General features: G+C 40.8%; 1 protein-coding gene across 4 annotated transcripts in view; it reads right to left on the minus strand.

Moving 5' to 3' along the window:
* LOC149251290 (uncharacterized) overlaps window positions 1–21,044 on the minus strand; it is a 91,108-nt gene extending 70,064 nt beyond the window's left edge. Inside the window, exons 1-6 of one of the 4 annotated variants that reach the window (XM_089459334.1) lie at window positions 20,484–21,043; window positions 19,571–19,648; window positions 19,336–19,411; window positions 18,904–18,977; window positions 18,726–18,796; window positions 18,394–18,629 (exon numbers count right to left, since the gene is read on the minus strand). In XM_089459334.1, the coding sequence (XP_089315460.1) occupies window positions 18,605–18,629; window positions 18,726–18,796; window positions 18,904–18,977; window positions 19,336–19,411; window positions 19,571–19,648; window positions 20,484–20,555 (396 nt within the window). In that variant the 5' untranslated portion in view covers window positions 20,556–21,043 and the 3' untranslated portion in view covers window positions 18,394–18,604. Of the gene's footprint in view, window positions 1–18,393; window positions 18,630–18,725; window positions 18,797–18,903; window positions 18,978–19,335; window positions 19,412–19,570; window positions 19,649–20,483 lie in introns of those variants that run through there. The other 3 variants (XM_089459333.1, XM_089459335.1, XM_089459336.1) reach the window with 3 other exon arrangements.
* Window positions 21,045–21,456: the final 412 nt, after the last annotated feature.

The following is a 21,456-nucleotide window of genomic DNA, read 5'->3' on the forward strand; positions in this document are numbered from 1 at the left end:
TTTAAACATCCAATGCCAGAAAGCATATCTCGCAAGGCAAGCGGTTGGGGATGCCTTTGACGAGTGGCAGCTGGAGGCGAGAATTCAGTGCCTTGAAAATCTGGCTTCACTTAGGGAGTGTGTTGCCAAGGGAACTAATGTCAAATCCAAGCAAGTAATGAGATGGAAGCTGCAGGACTGTGTAGAAGTTTTTTATTTCCTGGTTTATTATAAAAACTACAGTATAAGTATAACCACACTCCTGAGACATACTATAGAAGTTCTGTCATGAATCTAGTAAATGACAGAACCCCTCTATGGACTTTATTCTGTTTGGGCTAATATAACAGAAACCATATACTGTGTGTAAGCCAATAAGTATGGGATAAAAATCACCATATACGAGCTTTCAAAGCTAGTATAATTTTTTCAGTTTCTACTCATCAAAGAATACTAGAGGTTACAGGTTCTTGCATGCATCAAACTGCTAAGCTTCCAATGTGATGTCCCATTAATCAAAGCCTTGAAAGGAAGCACGCTTATAGTACACTACCATCTGCCAGACTGATTAGATAACCAGTTAGAGTAGCCACCAGTTCTAGACCTGTGCACTAAATACAAAATTCACTGTAACTTGTTCCAGGTTATCAAATATGATTCATACCGATTCTTGAGTGACTTGTTGCACTATCACATCCAAGTGAGCACTATACTCATCCACTGCCCCTCTGTACCTACATCAAGCACATCAGCAATACCAATTTCTCCAACTGAAACTTTTCCATACCTACAGAGACATCAGGAGTGCAGACAGTCATACACATGAGGAAGGCTCCGAAGCCAAATTCCTCAAGCATGGTATTCACACCATCAATTCCCACATTGCAGATTTGTTTAATATTATGGCATCATCTGCTCTGGTTGCCCCCACACATGGTCACAGCATATCATCCACCTAATTCTTAAATGAGGGCCCAACTCAAATCACCATAGTATACTTGTTCCACATTTTGGAGTTTTTTCGGGGATATTTTCCGGTCAAATTTATCCAAAATCCAGCAGGGATTTGTTGGAATCACAAGTTTGAGCTGTGAAATCTCTACAATCCAAGTGCCCCAGAGGTTTTTCAAGGTGCTGAATCCATTTATGCATTCAAAAACACATTTTAAACAACAAAAAACTTATGACCTGACCAGTGTTGCGGGGGAGCGCCCCCCCCCCCTTCGAACCCGCTCCCGAAGCGCGCTCCGGGCGGGAGCGGCTCGGGAGCGGGTCGGGAGCGCGCTCCCGTAAAAAAATTTGCGCTCCCTGGTCTGTTAGGGAGCGATTAAGGGAGCGATCGCTCCCGTGCTCCCGGAGCGTTTTTTAATGCCCGGGAGCGATCGGGGAGCGATCGCTCCCTGATCACTCCCGGGCATTAAAAAACGCTCCGGGAGCGATTTTAGACGGGCCGGGAGTGGTTCGGCGAAAAAAAAAAAAAAAAAAAAAAAAATCCGCCGGACTCGAAATTTCCAAAAATTTTAGAAAAAAATTTTTATTTTATAAGCCCAATGGGCCAAAAAAATTTCATTTCAACTTCATTGAGCAAGAGATTGAGAGCTGGAGCAAGAGCAAAGGAGCAAGGAGCAAGAGCTGAGGAGCAAGGAGCCAGAGCTGAGGAGCGAGGAGCAAGTGCCAAGGAGCGAGGAGCAAGCCTGCAGAGGTAAGTAACTTAATCATTTAGTTAGTTTAGCTGGTTAGGTAGTTAATTTGGTTAGTTTAATTTAGCTGTTTGAGTTTAAAGATCATGTATTTAAATTAAATTAATAAATTAAATGAATTAATCCCAATAAACTAAATTAATTTGCAGATTCAAGACTCAAACCCTACAAACATCAAACACCATGGACCTGGGGATATTTATTGGCATTTTCCTCTTCCTGGTCCCTTTTATGGTTATTATGGTGGTGGAGAGTAGGAAACGGAGGGGGCCTGAAACTGAAGAGGTGGATGAAGAAGCCGGAGGAAGTCAAATGGGTGAAAACCCCAGTGAGGAGGAGGTGGAGGAGGGTGAACATGACCCTCAAAAAACTAAACAAAACCAAACTCCATTGTGGAAATATGTTCACAGGGCTGAAACAGGGAGAGGGGGTGGAACCACTAAATTTCATTGCCCCCATTGCAACACTGATTACACAGGCTCATACACCCGTGCTAGAAGACACCTCTGCGGGAAAAGGCCATGGGATGGAGAGAAACAAATAGGAATCAAAACTTGTGCAGCGGTGTCAACAGCAGATAGAGCCAAATACATAAAGGAAGAGGAGGACGCCCAATACAGAACAAAAAGATCAAGGGGTTTCTTTGAACCAATCTCACCATCACAAAGAACTCCTTCAGCATCCTCCCAAGGCAGTGGATATGGACATGGAGGCACAGGGTCATCATCTTTAAGGCGTAGAACCATATCAGATTTCCTTGATGAGGGGTGTAGGAATGATGTGGATTCAAAAGTTTACAGGTTCCTCTATGCATGTGGGATACCATTCAATGTTCTACGCTCACCTTATTGGCACGAAATGGTTTCTGCCATAAATGATGCCCCTAAAGGATACAAGAGCCCTGGGTATGACAAGGCAAGAACTGTTGGCCTTGATCATGAAAAAGCAAAAATATCACATTCTTTGAATAAAATGACAAGTTCTTGCACTGACAATGGGGTGTCCATTGTATCTGATGGATGGACAAATGTAAAAGGCAAGCCATTGATAAGTGTTCTTGCTGTGTCCCAAAGTGGTCCCATCTTTCTAGCTGCACATGATTACTCAGACAAGTTCAAGACCGCTATCAACATTGCAGAAGCATTGCTTGAAACAATTGAGCGTATTGGCCCATACAATGTCATCCAAGTCATCACTGATAATGCTCCTAATTGTAAGGCAGCGGGAGCAATTATTGAGGATAAATACCCGAACATATTTTGGTCTGGATGTTTGGTTCACACATTGAACCTTCTGTTGCATGATATTGTCAAAAACAAAAATGAACAATACCAATGGATTGGTGATTTGTACAAGAAAGGAAAAAAAATGATAAAATTTATTACAAATCATAGCAATACCCATGGCCTTTTCCGCAGTCACTCGAGATTGGAGTTGCTGAAGATTGCGAGGACTAGATTTGGTAGCTATTACCTCACCTTCAGGCGCCTTTTGAAGGTAAGAGAGGCATTAGCTAGCATGGTATCAAGTCCACATTGGCAGGTGTTAAAGGAAAGGGCTACAAATGTAGCTGACATGGCAGGTTTTGAAACGGTGGAGGAGGCCGCTCTTGATGGGCAGTTTTGGACAACTGTGAGACAGGTATTGGATTTCACCAAGCCAATTTATAACATGATTCGGTTTGCAGATACAGACAAACCAGTGATTGGCGAGGTGTATGAGCAAATGGATACCATGTTGGGGGAAATAAAAGACATTGTTCATAATAAAGATCCCAACTTGTACAAACTGATTCATGATTGTGTGTGTGAACGGTGGAATAGGCTTAACCTTTCACTACATTGCTTGGCGTATATCCTTACGCCAAAATACTACTCAGAATCTTGGTTGGGCAAACCTGCAGCAGGGGGTGGTGTTAGGACCAAACCCCATTTAGATCAAGAGGTAACTAGAGGATATCTGGAAGCATTAGAAAAGTTGGTGCCTGACAGGGAGGAATGTGCAGCTGTGCGCCTTGAAATAGGCAGATACTTCAGTGGCAGTGGTTTGTATGGTAACTTCCATGCAATGGACGACAAAGATAAATTTGATTCTCTCTCATGGTGGGAAACATATGGCGGCCACGGACTTTTGCCAAAATTGGCAAAAAAAGTTCTTTCACAGGTTGTAAATTCTTCTTCTGCAGAGAGGTGTTGGAGCACCTACAGTTATATACATAATGTGAAAAGAAACAGGCTCAACGAAAACCGAGCAGAAAGCTTGGTTTATGTGCACTACAACTTGAGGTTGTTGAGCCATTACTGTGATCGGGCTAATGAAGATCCCACATATAAAATTTGGGACAATCACCCTGAGGACGACAATTTGGAGGATGGCATTGTACATATGGAAGAACTAGAAGAGGAGCTTGTACGGGATGAAAATGAAGCAGCTGCAGCAGCCATGCCACCTCCACCTCCACCATCCAGTAGCAGTTCTCGGGGCCCGAGTCTTGTTCTATTGCTGTCGCCACCTCCATCGACACCCTCGCGTGGAGGCTCTAGTTCTGGTCGTCGGTCTGTGCGGGAGACTCCTAGAAGACCACCATGACCTGCTTATACTCCTGGAGACTCTCGTGGCAAGGGCCACTTTTAGATTTACAGTTTACTTGTCTTTTTTAGTTTCTATTAGACTTTAGTTTTCATAACTGTTGAGTTTTGAGTCCTTGACTCTTGACTCTTGACTCTTTCATATCATTATGACATTATGATATTTTTTGTAAACATTATATCACTGTGACAATGAAAATTTGAAGTTTGAAGTTGGGCCTTGGCAATTATAACTCATTGGTAATGATTGTGAATTATGAATATGATGCTTTGTGAAAGACTAAAGTTGTTTCATTTCATCTCATTAGTCATGTTTCATTTTATAAATTTTTAACATTTCATATCATGTTAACAGTTAGAAGTTAGGACTTAGAAATATCTTCGATATTACTTCTTGTAATGGTTAAACTTGGCTTACAAGTACAACTTGTTACTTTGGTGATCAATGATGATAAATGTTATTGAATTTTCAATTCTGAAAGCTTGAAGTTGAAACTTTAATATTGAATTTGATGAATCATGATTTATAAGACTCAATATGTTGCAGTTGTAATATGTATTTTACTAACTTGTGGACATGGTTGATGACGATTATAATTTCTAGATGATTGATGTGATATGGTTCAATGATCAATTTATGTTTTTTTATGTTTTTTATGTCTATTTCATCATTCTACATGTTTTTGTTAACATATATGTATCAAAAATTAAAAAATATAAAAAATATATATATTTTTAAAAAATCGCTCCCCGATTCGCTCCCAAACCGGGAGCTTCTGAAAATGGTCGCCCCCGCTCCCGCTCCCAAGTAACATTGGACCTGACCAAAATTTGCTTTACTGGATTCCGGGTAAAAACTCCAAAACCTGGAATAGTTAGACAATGCCATTCAAATCCAAATAACAATGGACCATCATCATTGGACATACCTCGTACAGGCTCTACAGTGCAGTGCTCCACTCATGGCTTTCTAATGAGGTGGAGAAAGCATCTCAAGGCCAAGGCAAAGGCCAATTACCACGCATAGTACTAAACTGTTGATCATAGTTTCACACTCATGGCCATTATCATGGAGGCTCACCATCACTCTTCAAAAGTCTTATGTTGCTTTGTGGACTTTCAGTAGGCATTTGACACAGCTCCCAGAGTCGTGTTGTCTCAAAGGGTCCAAGACATTGGTAACTCAAATACCCTAATGGCTACCACTATGCCATCACACAAGCCGTGTTGTCTCAAAGGCTCCAAGACATTGGTAACTCAAATACCCTAATGGCTACCACTATGCCATCACGCAACTTTGTGAATCAATCCTAGGTCACCTCAGCATAACCCATGACCCTTCATATTTATCCACAACACCATCAAGATCAAGCAAGGGTACCCACTCTCATCGACTCCCTTTGGATTTACATTGATGAGCTAGAGTCCTTTTTCAAGAGTACATAAAAAATGAAGATAGTTCTACGCCAAGGATTGATTTCCCTACTTCCATTCATTGATGACTTGATACCCTTGGCCCCTTCACCCAAGGTTTTACAATGACAAAATGATACCCTCTCTAGATTATGCGATCTTCAACAATGAATGATCAACCTAGGTAAAACCAATATTATGATGATGGATTGAATCAATACTCACACTCTAACAGTTGTTGAACTTCAATTGTCAAGTCTCCCTCTTTGTAATGGGCTATTGATCAAGAACCTAAACTACCGCTCAATGGCTGTCGAGCGTTATAACTAATCTCCATGCGATATTGCGAAGTAATTGAACCTTAATCCCCCAAGTGTTATAACCAATCACCACAAATGATCCAATCCTTACGGAGATATCGAAATACTGAATTTTTCAACACTTTAAAGTGTTTACACTTTATTTTCCATCATGGTGTGATGAACTGAACCTAATGAACTAGTCTTCGTTACTTGATGCTGCCAAAGAGTCGACACCCTAGAATATCGGGCAATCAACTTATTGAATAATTGTTACAAGAATGTCCTAGTATAGATTTTATTCCGATGTAATGGACTTCTCTTAACGACAATAGTTCTCTTGCAAATGATAGTTCTGTTTATCGTGTGCGTTAACTAACAATACCGAATACCGGAATACTAAAAGAAATGAAAATGCACATTATCCAAAAATCTCAGTATGGTTGGGCTCTAGTATGACCAATTGTCAACTAACAACAATTTTCACATTGCTACTTTCTCCAATAACTGACAGCAGCGGCTCAGAAATTCACAAATTTGCAAGGCTTTCACATTTTCCTAATTTTGTAAAATTTCGCGTTTAGGCTAGTAAATAAATCTACTTCTCAAGACTAGACTCTGTGGTGGAAGCACTCCTGGAACCATGATTGGTTAACACCGTCAGTTGCGTAATGTTCCTATATATGGATTAAAGTCTATCTAGCTCAATCCTTCACGCAAATAATGTGAATAGTGTGGAATCAAACAACACAAGAACACCATTTGGTCAATTAATAGGAAAATACAAAGCTTTGAGATTTTGTTCAACATTAATAACATAGAATGGATGCCCACGGATAGGGCAATTGAATTTTCATTGTCACCCTCTCTTATCTCACTCAGACCTCTTCAAACACTCTGATCTCTTTCACCTCTCTCTCTATAATCTTTCTTCATTGAATTCCTAATTCCTAAGCTAGTTTGTTTCATTACATGGCAATTTAAATGACACTCATCAAACCTCCAAACCATCTAGATTCCTTCTAGAGGTATTACAATCTAGAAATTCTAAATATGATCATTTTAAATGAAAATTGAAGAAACCATCTTCCTCTAGTAGACTTCTGATCCACGGATGTCAATCATTTGTTTGAGTTGTATGATGCTCCTGCATCAGACTCTCGAGAAAGAAAAGAATTGTTCATGAGCTCTTCAATACTTGTACCATACTTAGAAACTTCTATTGTCGTCATCCAAGTAGCATCCTCCAATGGTTGATCGTTTCACTTAACTAAAAACTGAAAGTACTCTTTTCCCCCTATTCTTTTATTACCTTTTGATCCTCTATTGCTTCAATCTCATTCTGAACTATTCTAGGTATTTGAATCTCCCATCTGATGGTCTGATTTTCATCAGCTATATCTATTGAAACCTCTTGTCTCCTTGAAGGGTTACAAATCTACAACATAAAGGTTGCAGAAATCCCAATGTTACTTAGAAGTTTCATTTCATAAGCATTGGAAGAAAACTATATTAAAACTTTGCATGGTCCATGATTCCAAACTTTTTGAGTTTTAGTTTGTTATATGTCCATGTAGGAAACCTTTCTTTTCTCAAATGTGCCATAACTAAGTCGCCAACTTCAAAGTTCAGTTGTCTCCTTCTCACGCCTGCTCTCTATTTGTACTTGTTGCTACTTTCCTACAATTGTTGTCTAACTCTTTCCCATAGTTTCTACATCCTTGCTTCAAAATCCTCACCATCAACACTTCTCAACTCTTGTTTAACTAAATTCCTCAACTTATAGACTCCTCTTGCATGAAATTTGAGGTGGACTCATCCCTGTGTTTCTGTTAGTTGAATCATTGTATGCATACTCTGCTTGGGCAAATAGTTCTTCCCATTGCTTAGGATTTTCATTTGCGAGACTTCATAAAATGTTTCTCAAACTTCTATTTACTACATTTGTTTGCTCACCAGACTGTAAGTGGTATGTTGAACTAAAATTGAGATTAGTTCGTAATTTCTTCAATAGAGTTCTTCAAAAATTAACTACAAACCTTGTATCTCTGTCAAAAACAATGTTCTTAGGCAATCCATGCAACCTCACTACTTTAAAGAATAAATTTGCAATATTGGTTGCATCATAGTTTTTTGTACAAGCTATAATATGTGCCATTTTTTAGAATCTACCTACGACATAAATTAAATTGTTAACTTGATGTTCTTCACAGTCCCTACACAAAATCCATACTTACTAAATCCCATGGCCTGCTTGGGATTGGTAATGGTTGATATAGACCTACATGTTGACTTCTCCCTTAGGCACGCCGACATATTCTACATTTCTCAACAAACATCAGTCTGCATACTTGGCCAAAAAAGAAAACATTTAATTGAGAAAAGGTCTTATCCTGTCCAAAATGTCCTGAGAGACCTCCACAATGCTTTTCCCTTATCAGATTGTCTCTCATTGAACATTTTGTTACACATAATTTATTGTCTTTAAATAGCAATCCCTCTTGTATTATGTAGTCCAACCATGGAGTTCAAGCTGCATAAGCTTCTTTAAAGTTTGCATCATCTTCATACTTTTCCTTTAGCCCATCAAATCCTAAAATATTTACTTGGAACTCATGCATAATCAAATTAACTCTACTCAATGCATCTACTACCCTGTTTGATTTACCACGTATCCTTGATAACATATGTGAAATTTTGCAAGAATTCAACCCATTTAGCATACCTTTGGTTTAACTTTGGTTGACTACTAATAAATTGTAGAGCATGGTTGTCAAGATAAAGAGCAAATGTTTGTTTTCTTTAATAGTCTCCACAATTGGAGCACAAATGCCACTAAAATTTTGATAAATTTTCTATAAAAGCTTGCTAAAACATGGAAGCTTCTTACCTCAAAAACATTCCTTGGAATAAACCAATTTATTATTGCTTTGACTTTTTCCTAATCCATCTTCGAGCCATCCTCAAGTATCACAAAACCCAAATACACCAACTCTTTTTTCATAAAACTCAGGATATTGACAAGCCAAAAGTATTGACCAAGGACCATGTAACGTGGCTAGGGAGAATGGCCCGAAGTGCTCCCCAAAATTGCCAAGAGGCACTTGGCTAGTGGGTGGAGTGAGTGCCTTTAGCATCAGGGAGGTATGTTACTATTCAATTAAAATGCTGGTATGGTAATAGCCCAGGGTTTCACCATAGGTCACAGGGGTTGACCAAGTTCCAAGTGACGACTTGGAAAATTGGTGACTTTGCTCCAAGTGACGACTTGTTGAGCATGACGTTGATGCAAGATGCATTCCACATGGTTCTAGTATAGAACATGAGGTGGATGGATTCATCAACATAGCTAGCTCATTATATATTTTCTTGGAATGGAGAAATTTTTCATCAATATGTACATCTAAGGAAGTCAAAGAGAATACCTCCCTAGCTAAGAGGGTGCATTGAATTTTGGTAGTTGCGATTAGTATTCTTCACTACAAGTCGACCCTAAAGAAAAATGATAAAGAAGAAAATTTAGAATTTAGAATTTAAGTTTTGCCTCCAAAAGTGCAGGACAACTCCAATTGTTTAAGTCGGACCATCATAAAGTAGTGTGCCCCTTGGGGCACCACAAGATCACTATATCTACCCACTCAACCTCCTCACTTAGACCACAATTTGGATCATCATCATCTACTAATTTTTATGTTCACATGTGCAAAAAAGGGAGATTTTTGAGGCTAGATTTTAAGGACAAATTTATTCAAAGGCAGGCCGCAGGAGGGTCGAGTTGCAAGAAGACCACAAGAGAGCCAAGTTGCATGATAGCCACAAGAGGGTCGATTTGCAGGAGGCCCGCGGGAGGGCCGAGTTGCAAGAGGACTGCAAGTTGGGAGCAGGGAGGTTGAGGGCTTCAAAAGCTTGATGAATAGGACTGAGATATCTCTGGCCTAGGAAGAGACTAGCAAAGGTTTTTTGAATTATTGTTCATGGAAGAAGAGTTGGTTAAGCCCTAGGAACTTCCAGGTTGTTCTATAAAACTCATTGTACTTTTGATGAATTAAATAATTTCTCTTAATTGTTGGGTTTTTCCCTAGTTAAGGTTTTCCCAGCGTAAAAAATTTGTGTCTCTTGTGTTTGGTTGTCTCTTCATGATCCTACTGTCATTATTGTTTTACCGCTGAGATTTTCTATGTATAATTGCTTATGGATGAATGTGACACAAGATAAAAAAGGTATCATCTTTAGTAATCAATATGGGAAAGAAACAAATCAAATGGAAATTTCTTTAATGATTAAGAGGCCTACAAAGGCAATTTGTAGTTTAATTCCTAAGGATACCTTGTACAAAGAAAGACACATGTAAAGAGTTTCAAAGTTCGAGGTTGTTTGGCATACGCTCATGTACCTAAAACAACAAGATGTAAAAGAAGACAAAACTTATTCGATTGCAATATAAAGTCTAATGCAGAGATAATGTATGATCATACGAAAAACCAAAAAAATTATTAGTAGAGATGTAATTATTATTAAAAGCCTCAACAAGACTAACAAATTGTTGGCAAGATGAAAATTTCCAAGATGATGTAAGGTTAGGACAAAGTTGATATAAGTGATTAATGATGTAACCAACCTAAATTGATCTTAACTCCAAATGTACAAATAACCAAGAGGGATCAAATACTTCAAAGTGCAAACATTTCTTTCGACAATTTTCTCCCCCTCGGTTAATTGTTCCTCAAAAAATGAATGGATATATTGATAGATAAATGTATTTACTATTGACATCTATAGAAAGTGTAACACCACAAACATGTAATTTCTTTTAGTTGTTTATTTTTTTTTTTTTGGTTGTCATGTACATTACATTACATGACATCTCCCCCATACCAAGTTGTAGAGTGCCTCTCAACACAATAAAGGTAGATTATGAGTTATTTGTTATATATTTATGCATGTAAATATCATCAATGCTTCAGTAACAAGATACTTCACTGATACTTTTCACACATTATAACCCGACATGTTTGAATGTTGTTAGCATTGAGACACACCTTAATCATAACATTGTTAGATAATCTCTTATGACCAAAGGTGATTCATCAAGGAAGAAAATGATAGAAAAAGAACAAAACTAAACATTTAAAGACATAATTGCACACTTGGGATCCCATTTGATAGAATATATGACCCTAATTGATCAATTAACACTCAAATTTAGCCCAAGATTCAAACCCTAGCCATTCATATATAACCAAACCATCAAATTGAGGACACAACAATTAAGTGCATAATTTCACAAATTTAACTCATCTTATCGTCAATTAATAAACCACTATATATATATATATATAGACTAAGAGCGGGCGCGATGGGTTTAGGGTTGGGTAAGAGTTTCAGGTCACACGTTGCAGAGACCTCTGTTCGACTACGCAGTCAGCCTCCCTAATTGCTACATCTCCCTATGGCTCCCGTAACCTTCAGCTAAACGGCTTACAGCCACTGTCTACCGGCTGGAAGCTTCCCCATCGACGATTTCGGTCCCCCTCACCGACATTCCCTGCTCTCTAGCATCGATCCTGCAAGCAACTGTCAGCGAGCTGGGGTGACAGTTATGGACGACCTTGATTATTCCGTGGACCCTTCAGAGGATGTGCCCATTTGGACACAGCCCAGGACCACTTCGGAGGGATTCTTCTCATTTGACCATGAACTTTCCGAGGAAGTAGAAGGCCTCCCCTCATTTTCTCAGTCTTTTGCTCGTCCGCAGATTCCACCCATCTCGCTCCCTGAAGGAGCTCCTGCTATCCAAGATTACAGCTCCCATCCCCCTTTACCTCATTCACAGGCCTTGGGTGAGCCGTCTCAACATCTGGGGGAGCAAACCCTAGGGGCGTCCGCTGGTCCATTACCCTCTTCGGCAGGCTTATTCATTCCCCCATCTCAGGCGCCCGACACATCTACATTCTCGGCTCCGGTGACCACTCCACCTGGCAACTTTACCGGAATTGGCTCCATCCCTGGCTTTTTCGACTCCATCCCGGTGAAAACCATATCAGCGGCTAGGGTTTCGGCCTCTCAAGCGACTGCGCATCCATTGGGGATTCCTGAAGCTTCGAGCAGCAGGGACAGAGGGGTTTCTAAGAGGAAGCGGTGCTTACAGCTACGAAGCAGTGAGACTTTCCTCAAGCTATCAGAGGATATCCCACTGATAGAAACCATGGATTCGGCGGATAAGGTCCTTGTGGGGAGGGTTCGCGGTAGGCACTACAACGTTGAGCGACTTCAGAAATGGACAATGGAGGTTTGGGGCCATCATATGATGGAACCCCCCAGGGTTCAAACATTTGTCAAGGGGTGGTTTGCACTGAAGTTCCGCTGCTTGGCCCATACCAATTGGGTCCTCTCTACTATTTGGCATATCGACCAAGCACCTGTGCTGCTTCGAAGATGGACGCCATTATTTGACCCCGAGCTGGAAAGGGTTGATACTGGACCTATCTGGGTTCGGCTTCCAAGGCTGCCCTTTCATTTATGGACGGAAGAAGTCTTCAGATGAATTGGGGATGCTATGGGGACTTACCTCATGACACTTCCTTCTAGACCACTGGACTAATGGCCTTCGCTAGAATCCTGGTACATTTAGATCTCTCTGAAGGCCTCCTGGAGCATATTAATATACAATGGTGAAATGTTACAAGGAAACAGTTATTAGACTATGAAGGAATCCCCTTCAGGTGCAGGCGGTGCCATAAAGTCGGACATCTTTTCAAGGACTGTCCACTTAATGGTGGAAAGCTCAGGAAGACGAATAGAGAGCTCTCTCAAGAACCATTGGAGCTAGTATCTCAGAAACATTTGGAACCAGTGAGGGAGGAACAACCTCGGGGTTCTGGGGAACAGCCTCGGAAACCTACTTCAGCTGCACAGCGAGCACAGCCTGGCACTAAGGAACTGGCTCCGGTACCTGCACAGACCTCCCAGAAGAAGCGAGGCAGGCCTCCACACCGTCCCCCTCCCCCGCCTCCTGAGCAGTCCATGGCGACCTCCGGAGACTCTAATGCATCGGGTAAGATTTACTCTCATCCTGTACCCTCGCATTGCTTATCTGATTTGCATGATATTTCTTTATCTGGGCTTTCTTTGGGGTCAGGCATGGCCACTTCTATGGTTGCCGCTGCACCGATTGACTGTCACATCGCTCCCCCTCGTCCTACTATCTCTGTCACCCCCCCCTCTGCTGATTACCCCCCCCTCGATTCCCTCATCCTCGTCTCTTGTTCCTCCTGTATCTGGATACCACACTCGTTCTAAATCTAGGAAACTGGAATTGGACCGAGTGGGTCTGTACATTATCTCCTCCCCTCCCCCCCACAAGCTTCCAAGAGGTCGGCCCTCTTCCCTCTCTATGGCACAATCTCAGGCGGTTGATAATATTGCTTCAGGTACTCAGTCCACTATTCCCGGGGTCCTTAGAGCCAGAGTTACCCCTACCAAACCCCCGACATGAAGATTTTATCCTTCAATTGTAGAGGGCTTACTAGGCCTGAGAAAAAACTAGCTCTTCGTCAATTAGTCTCTGTCGACCAGCTGGATCTCATCTTCTTACAAGAAACCCTCGGTCCTGCGACTGATATCTCTCGCACTCTGGAAAATATTCTACCTAGGTGGAATTTCACTGGTCTAGATGCCCATGGTAGATCCAGTGGACTCGCCCTGGGATACAATTCCCGTTCTATAAAACTTCTTAATTGTTGGGGAGGGGCTGGCCATATTGGGGCGGATATTCATTCTGCCGATCTGGGAATGGATTTTAGGATCTTTAACATATATGGACCTTGCCAAAACAGACGTATATTTTGGGAGAAGCTCCTAGACTCGGCTTTGCTTACTGCTAATCGTCTTATTATTGGTGGAGACCTCAATTTCTCCATAGGACACTCAGAGTCCTGGGGTCATCGAGCACAGTCAGACTCTCTCTCGGATTTTTTCTCTGCCTCTCTGGATTCACACAACCTGGTGGACATTCCTTCTCCCAGACTACAAGCTACCTGGAGAAACAATAGGACTGGTGAGAATGGACTGGCCAGAAGACTCGACTGCTTCCTAGTTAAAGACAACGTCCTAGATTTAGGCCTGCATATCAGGCAATGGGTCGGATTAGGGGGGATCTCAGACCATCTGCATATCTACTTGGAAATGGAAGCAGGCAGAGCTAAGCCGAAGGGTCCATATAAATTTTGCTCTATCTGGCTCAAGGATGCCTCTTATATTAGCATGGTCACTAAATTCTGGAAAACACATCCACCTGGGGCAAGACGAAATTTTATGGAGGGATTCATTCACAACCTCTCTGAGCTAAAGAAATTGTCGAAGAGCTGGGCACACCACAAAAGAATCCAGGAGGATCACTCCCTGAGGCAAATTGAACTCGAGCTGATAAATTTTGAAAATGATCTGGGTGGACTGTACAGTTCAGAGGAACATAAGGAGAAGATCACTTCCCTCTACACAGCTCGAAGCAAAATTCTTAAGGACAGAGAAGAAGCCTGAAGGCTGAGAAGCAGAGCTATTTGGATGAAGGAAGGCGATGCAAATACCAAATTTTACCACAAGTTCGCCAATGGGAGGAAGGCGATTAATACTATTTGGCAGCTTCAGGATGAACAGGGTCAGATCGCTAATACCTTCCCTCAACTTGCCTCACTTGCCACCTCACATTTCAAAAGGGCATACAGTGCCCCCGGGACACTAATCTGGCCGAGATTATCAGAGTTGCACAGCATTTTCCATGATTTGTGGAGCAAGAAGAGGGTATTGATCTGACGAAAGAAGTCACAATGGAGGAGTTGGAGGCCACCTTAAAATGGTTCAAAAAGGACAAAAGCCCTGGACCTGATGGTTGGACTATCGAGTTCTACCTAGCTTTTTTTGACATCATCGGCACAGACTTATTAAAGGTCATTGAGGATTCTAGGAACAGTGGACATCTGGAGGCTTCCATCACCTCTACTTTCATTGCTCTTATTCCAAAAGTTGATAATCCACGCTCCTTTGACGAATATCGTGCCATGCGGCCCATACTTTCATATCACATTTCACCTAAACAATTTGCTTTCCTCCAGGATAGGCAGATTCATGAGGCCATTGGCACTGCCCAGGAAGTCTTACATTCTCTCCACAACAAAAAAGGCAAAGGCATGATATTGAAGGTAGATTTATCTAAAGCTTTTGACAGGGTGAACTGGTTCTACCTTAGAATGCTTTTAACCCATCTCGGGTTCCCCTTCAATTTCATCAAATGGATTATGTGTTGCATCACTAACATTCTGTTTAGTGTCCTGGTCAATGGGAGCGCATCCCCTTTTTTCTTCTCAGAAAGAGGTTTGAGGCAAGGGATGTCCTCTATCTCCGCTACTTTTCCTGCTGGTTATGGAGGGGCTAAGCAGAATCATCAGGGAAGAGCACAGAAGGGGCAGATTACAGGGTATCAAGATGATAGATGATTGCACGCTCACACATCTACTATTTGTGGATGATGTTCTGATCTTCCTTAATGGAAGTATTAGTGACCTCACCAATATCAGAGCCTCTTTCACCTTATTTCAGGAAGCTACAGGCATGTTGATCAATGAACATAAATCTACCCTCACAGCTACAACGTGCTCTCAGCATGAACTTCAGTTTGCCCTACATCGCTTCTGGTTTACTCTGCAAAATCTTTCTGAGGGACTGAAATATCTGGGGTATAGATTAAAGCCTAATGGATACAAGATTGCCAGCAGGACCTTGCTCATTGCTAAGCTGGAAAAGAGACTCAATATCTGGTACCTCAAATATTTATCTCGAGCTGGACGCCTTACTCTTATCAAGAGTGTCTTGGAAGCCACTCCAGTATACTAGATGTCCCTAGCTTGGATTCCTAGAGGAATTCTTACCAGAATACAAGCAACTTGCTGCAAATTCTTATGGAGGGGAAGCCAGCAGGGGAAGATTTTTGCATGGGTTAAATGGGACGCTCTCAATCTACCAAAGAAATGGGGAGGTTGGGGGCTTAAGAAATTGGACGATTTTTCCTCTGCTTTGGCTGCTAAGCTAGGGTGGCACCTGGTCACATCTGACAGCCTTTGGTCGAGAGTGACAACTTCGAAATATATTGCCCCTTTACATATCTTGGATTGGATCCAAAGGCCGATCCGAAACTTTGCTGGGATATCGACCATCTGGAAGGCTGTTATAAAAGCATTGGACCCCATTCGAGCTGGCCTCACTTGGAGGATACTCTCGGGTCACAGCATCCACATAGGTATTGATCCGTGGGTGGGCTACGGGAACGCTCATAGATCGCCTCCTGACCTCCTCCAGCATCTTCGGGCTCACAACATCACTCACATTGCTCATATCCACCCACTAGCTCGACATCCCCCCTCATTGGCAACAATCCTGGGATGACTATACTCGGGCTCTATCAGAAGCACACAATCGCATAATCAAAGGTGAAGACGAACTTATATGGGCATTAGCCACATCGGGCAGATTCTCCCCAAAGGAAGGATACCTGTTTCTATCGGCTGCTAGGAAACCTCAGTTCATACAGGCTTGGTGGAAACACATCCCCCCTCATTGGCAACAATCCTGGGATGACTATACTCGGGCTCTATTAGAAGCACACATTCGCATAATCAAAGGTGAAGACGAACTTATATGGGCATTAGCCAAATCGGGCAGATTCTCCCCAAAGGAAGGATACCTGTTTCTATCGGCTGCTAGGAAACCTCAGTCCATACAGGCTTGGTGGAAACACCTTTGGAAGCTGAAGGCCCCCCCAAGGACTCGGCTACTTATGTGGTGCATCATGAACAACAAAATCCCTATGAGGGATAACCTTCTGAAGCGCACCTTTCATGGCCCGCACTGGTGTTATCTCTGCAAATGTGAATTTGAATCTGTATATCACCTGTTCCTCACATGTCCGGAAGCCCGCAATCTATGGTCTCTTCTTGCATCTGTTGTTTCCCCTCCATGCGACTGGTCTGCGGACTCCATCGAGGCAGCATGGAACCTTTGGCACTCCTCGATATCCTCCCACAAGCTGCACTGCCTCCCCTTGCTTTTTTGCTGGGCAATCTGGATCGCTCGCAATCTCTTAATCTTTCAATCCGTCTCTCCCCGATGGCCTATCATTGCTGCAAAGGTCTTGGCCGATTATGCTCTTATACCAGATGACCCCCCTCCTCCGAGGCCTAGGACCATTACACCTGAAGTTTTTGATCCCCATATTCCACGAGCATATTTTGATGGTGCCACACAAGAGGATGGCTATGGGGGCAGGGCCATCCTACATATCTCCGCATCTCACTCTTACAGCCTACTCCTGGGCTTCAAAAGAGGCACCAACAATTATGCGGAGCTGTCTGCTGCAAAACACCTCATACTATTTGCACTGGAGAAGAATTGCCAAGCCCTACAATTATTTGGGGATTCTAAAATTGTTTGTGACTGGCTGAATAGAACCACTAGATGCTGGTCTTTCTCTTTGAGACATATTCTAGATGAGACTCTGAGATTGATTACTCATTTTGAATTTTTTACTTGCAATCATATCTACAGGGAGCAGAACACAGTTGCTGACCGCCTTTCCAAAGAAGCTGCGCTCTGGGAGCCAGGCATCTGGATGATCCGAGAACAGATTGATGGTGCCCATTACCAGTACTATCATAGGCCTTTTATGGATATTATTGCTTAGATGCATGGTACTTTGGATATTTAAAACTTTTTGTATATATATTGCACTTCTGGACAATTATGTCGATCTTATATCATGTTAAAACAGTTTATATTTGGACTGTTACCTCCCTACGTGAATCAAAGGTCACAGTTTCTTTTTTGAACTCTGTTAGTCTGGCTGATGACAACTATGTCATTGTACAGTGTTTTGAATATGCATATGCATCTACAAAATGTAATTTCTTATATTAATCATGGCATTGTTGTATAACCTCCTACAACCTAAAGTAATTTACCAAGGAATAAGGTTACAGATAAAAGCCAAATCTAACCATTTAAATTTTAAAGCCATAATTGCACACTTAGGATCCTATTTAATTGAATATATAACCCTAATTGATCAATTAGCACTCAAATTTAGTCCAAAATTCAAACCCTACTAATCCATTTGTAGTCAAATTAAGATATTGAGGATGTAATTACAAATTTACAATTATTAATTTCACAAATTTAACCCCTTTTATTGTCAATTAAGCATCAACTTGAAGCCCTATGAAACAATTTGAGTTTGACATTATGTAAACAACTATGACTCAAATTGAACAAAACTGAGCTCCCATGACACAAGAAGCCCTATGGAACAATTTGAGTTTGACATTATGTAAACAATTATGACTCAAATTGAACCAAACTGAGCTCCCATGACACAAAGTGATCGTGATCACCAAACAAACAAATTAATCAATTGGGACTAATGTTTAACCATTACACACCTAATTAATCTTTTGGAACCCAATGACTATAAAACCCTTAGTAATCAATTGAGACTCAATATCTTGGTTCTAACTTTCACCCAAAGCCAAATGGCTTCAAAGATATATGCTTCTGTGTGGATGTATTCTATTTCTCTTCATCAAAATGTTAATGTTTGAACAAACCTGCATAAAAACATTATTCTTCATGATACAAGATGTTCATGTCATGAAATTCCTCATAATGCAGTCACTGTAATCAGGGATCGTATAACAGCTTACCATCTAGGGGCATTACCCATACCAAGACCATTACATGTCAAAATCAATCCCTTAAAGCGGTGAAGATATTCCTGCACATTAGAACCAAGGATAAGTCAAATTTACCACAGCTAACATTTTCTGATAAAGTTAAGAAACACAAACGCATGCGATGATGGATTAAAAACTCAGTTCTCACAATCAAATTGTAGTCCTCAACATCACAGACTCCATTCACATCGTATTCTCGCCTTTTGACAGGGTCACTCAAAACTGATGAAAATGAAACATGAATAAATCATGCCATCAGTTGTCAAAATTGAGAAAATATCATGTTAACTAAACATATGGTAATCGACCATGACTGAGATCTTTGTCAACTGCTTCTTCAGTATTTTTCTCATCTACTATATTTAGTTTGTTAGGATACTGATCAGCAATGGTTTGGAATGTTTAATCTACAAAATAGACTCCAAAAAGAGTCTCTAGAAATGTTTTTGTAATGACCTAAATATTATAGAACAACCAAAGAACCAAGAGACCATTCCCTGACACAGAAATAGAGTAAGTCTTCCGTAGACACGAGTACAACAACATTACAGTCAAAAGGAACAATGTTAGAAGGCATTGCCTTTATAAGCCTCATTTATCTCTTGAAATTTTAGAGTCGCGCCATTTTGTCCTTGCTGCTTGTCTGGATGCCATTTCTATGACACAACGAGCCAAAACATTAGTAGGTACTAGGAATCCATTATGGTCATGAGAAAACAAGGCTGGTACTCCAGAAAGTCATTCACTTGTGAATACCAAGAACTGTATAACACCCTTGGGAAAAAGAAATTCAGAAAAACAGTAAAGAAACTTACCAGAGCAAGACGAAGATAATTTGACCGAATGGCATCCAATGTCGCATCATAATCAACTTCCAATATTTTGTAATAATCCTAAACAAGGAAGCAAACATTTCCATCAACTTAACATATAAAATGATGCACTCAAATCGAGAGAACAGTTAAAAAAAGCCAAAGATATAGAGAACAAGAAATAAAGTGAAGCGAGGTTATAGAACTAGATAAACCATTAAAAAGCAGTCCAGCTAGTTTGGACCTAGGCAACTAAGGCTTCTATGGGCTTGCTAAAGCAATAGTTTTAAAGAGGCACATCCTTGTGTTACAGGAAACTTGGTGAATATTATCCTCAAAATAATCAACAATGAGAATTTCACAGAGGTCGTGTGTCCATCGTTTCAAGAGCAATAGTTTTTGGGAACCGTATTATAGTTGCACAAGAAACGAATTTTGGCAAAACCCTTGTCGTCCGCAAACTAGAGCTTAAAATATTGGTGACAGACTTTGTAAATAATGCTGTGAGCCACTATATTTGAAGAGGAAAAGTCAATTTTTGAAAACAATACAATTACAGCTTACGGAAATAGAGATAAATCTTGATTTTAAAGTGGATAATATTTGAAAAAACGAAGGCGAAACCTGACGATGGTAGGTTCCTCCTTCGATTCTCACGGACTCGGTTACGAACATAACAAAACACATAGCCCAGCATCCACAACAAATACGCATATCTAAAACTAGAGCCCCAATAATCTAATGCTTAAGTTCGCGTATCCCTGAGAATATTAGAGTCACCCACAAAACAATTTGCAACTCGAAATCCAATAATATAAGGCTTAAATTCTCATATCCTTGAAAATATTAGGGCCAGCTACGAAACAATTTGTGACTCAAAATCAAATTGGCGTCTGAAATTAAATAAGCGAAATACCTTTGTTCTGGGGAGGAAGGAGTAAAACTCGTATTCAACAGAACCCTCCCGTCCTTGGCCTTCCCAAACCATTTTGAACTGTAATTTACAGCGGTCAACCTCGGCAAATACTTCTGTGTAAAAGTCCTTTAACCCCTAGGAAAAATGGCACCAGAAATCAAATCGGACCCAACTGTAGGGACAGAAGCACAGAATCTCGGCCGAAAGTGAAAAATGTGCACAGAAATTTCACCCAATTTGCAGAGGCAAAAACACATACGTCAATTAGTTCGATGTAATATTTACAATTTGGAGAAAAATACAGAAGCGTAAGTGTGGAACGGATCTTTAAAGCCTGAAAAATTATCAGTTATCAGCTTTCATTCGATTGCATTCTATTTTGTTGTGAGGTGTGGAAAATTCTAGATATTTGTTTTCATTTCCGTGGCAAGAATACAGGGATAAATAATGTCTGTGATTCCTAATTTGGGCTGACAAACCATGTAAGATGTTGGTCGGCTACCGTGCTTACACCCCTCCCACGATAAAAAGTTTATTCACACTATGAAAATTTACCAAAGGTATGAGTAACGGGAAATGCTTAAAAGTTTAGTACCAACCACGAAAAGGATCATTATAATTATAAATAATAATAAAAAAGAATAATGAATTTGTTCTCATATATTATAATATTTGTACCCAAGCATGGTGCAAGTTGTCACATTTCCCCTCCATTCTTAAAATATAAGATAAGAACTATGACCTCATCCACAAAGTGCACGTTTCCTAGAAACCCGATGTGTACAAGGCAGGTTTTTATGTAGGTTGGGAACTATGTTTAACCAAGGCATATAATGTGCCCGAGCGCTTTAGAAAAAACTATCCCTTCAAATGTTAATGAAATGAAAGGTATGAGGTTAAAGATAGTGTATAAGACAGATTACTTTTTCATTTAGTTAAAGTATTTGGTCATTTTTTTGTGAAATCTCACAAT

The sequence above is a fragment of the Pinus tabuliformis genome, chromosome 7, assembly GCF_031772625.1.
Source record: "Pinus tabuliformis cultivar Carrire ecotype Pingquan chromosome 7, CPIR1, whole genome shotgun sequence".
NCBI lineage: Eukaryota > Viridiplantae > Streptophyta > Pinopsida > Pinales > Pinaceae > Pinus > Pinus tabuliformis.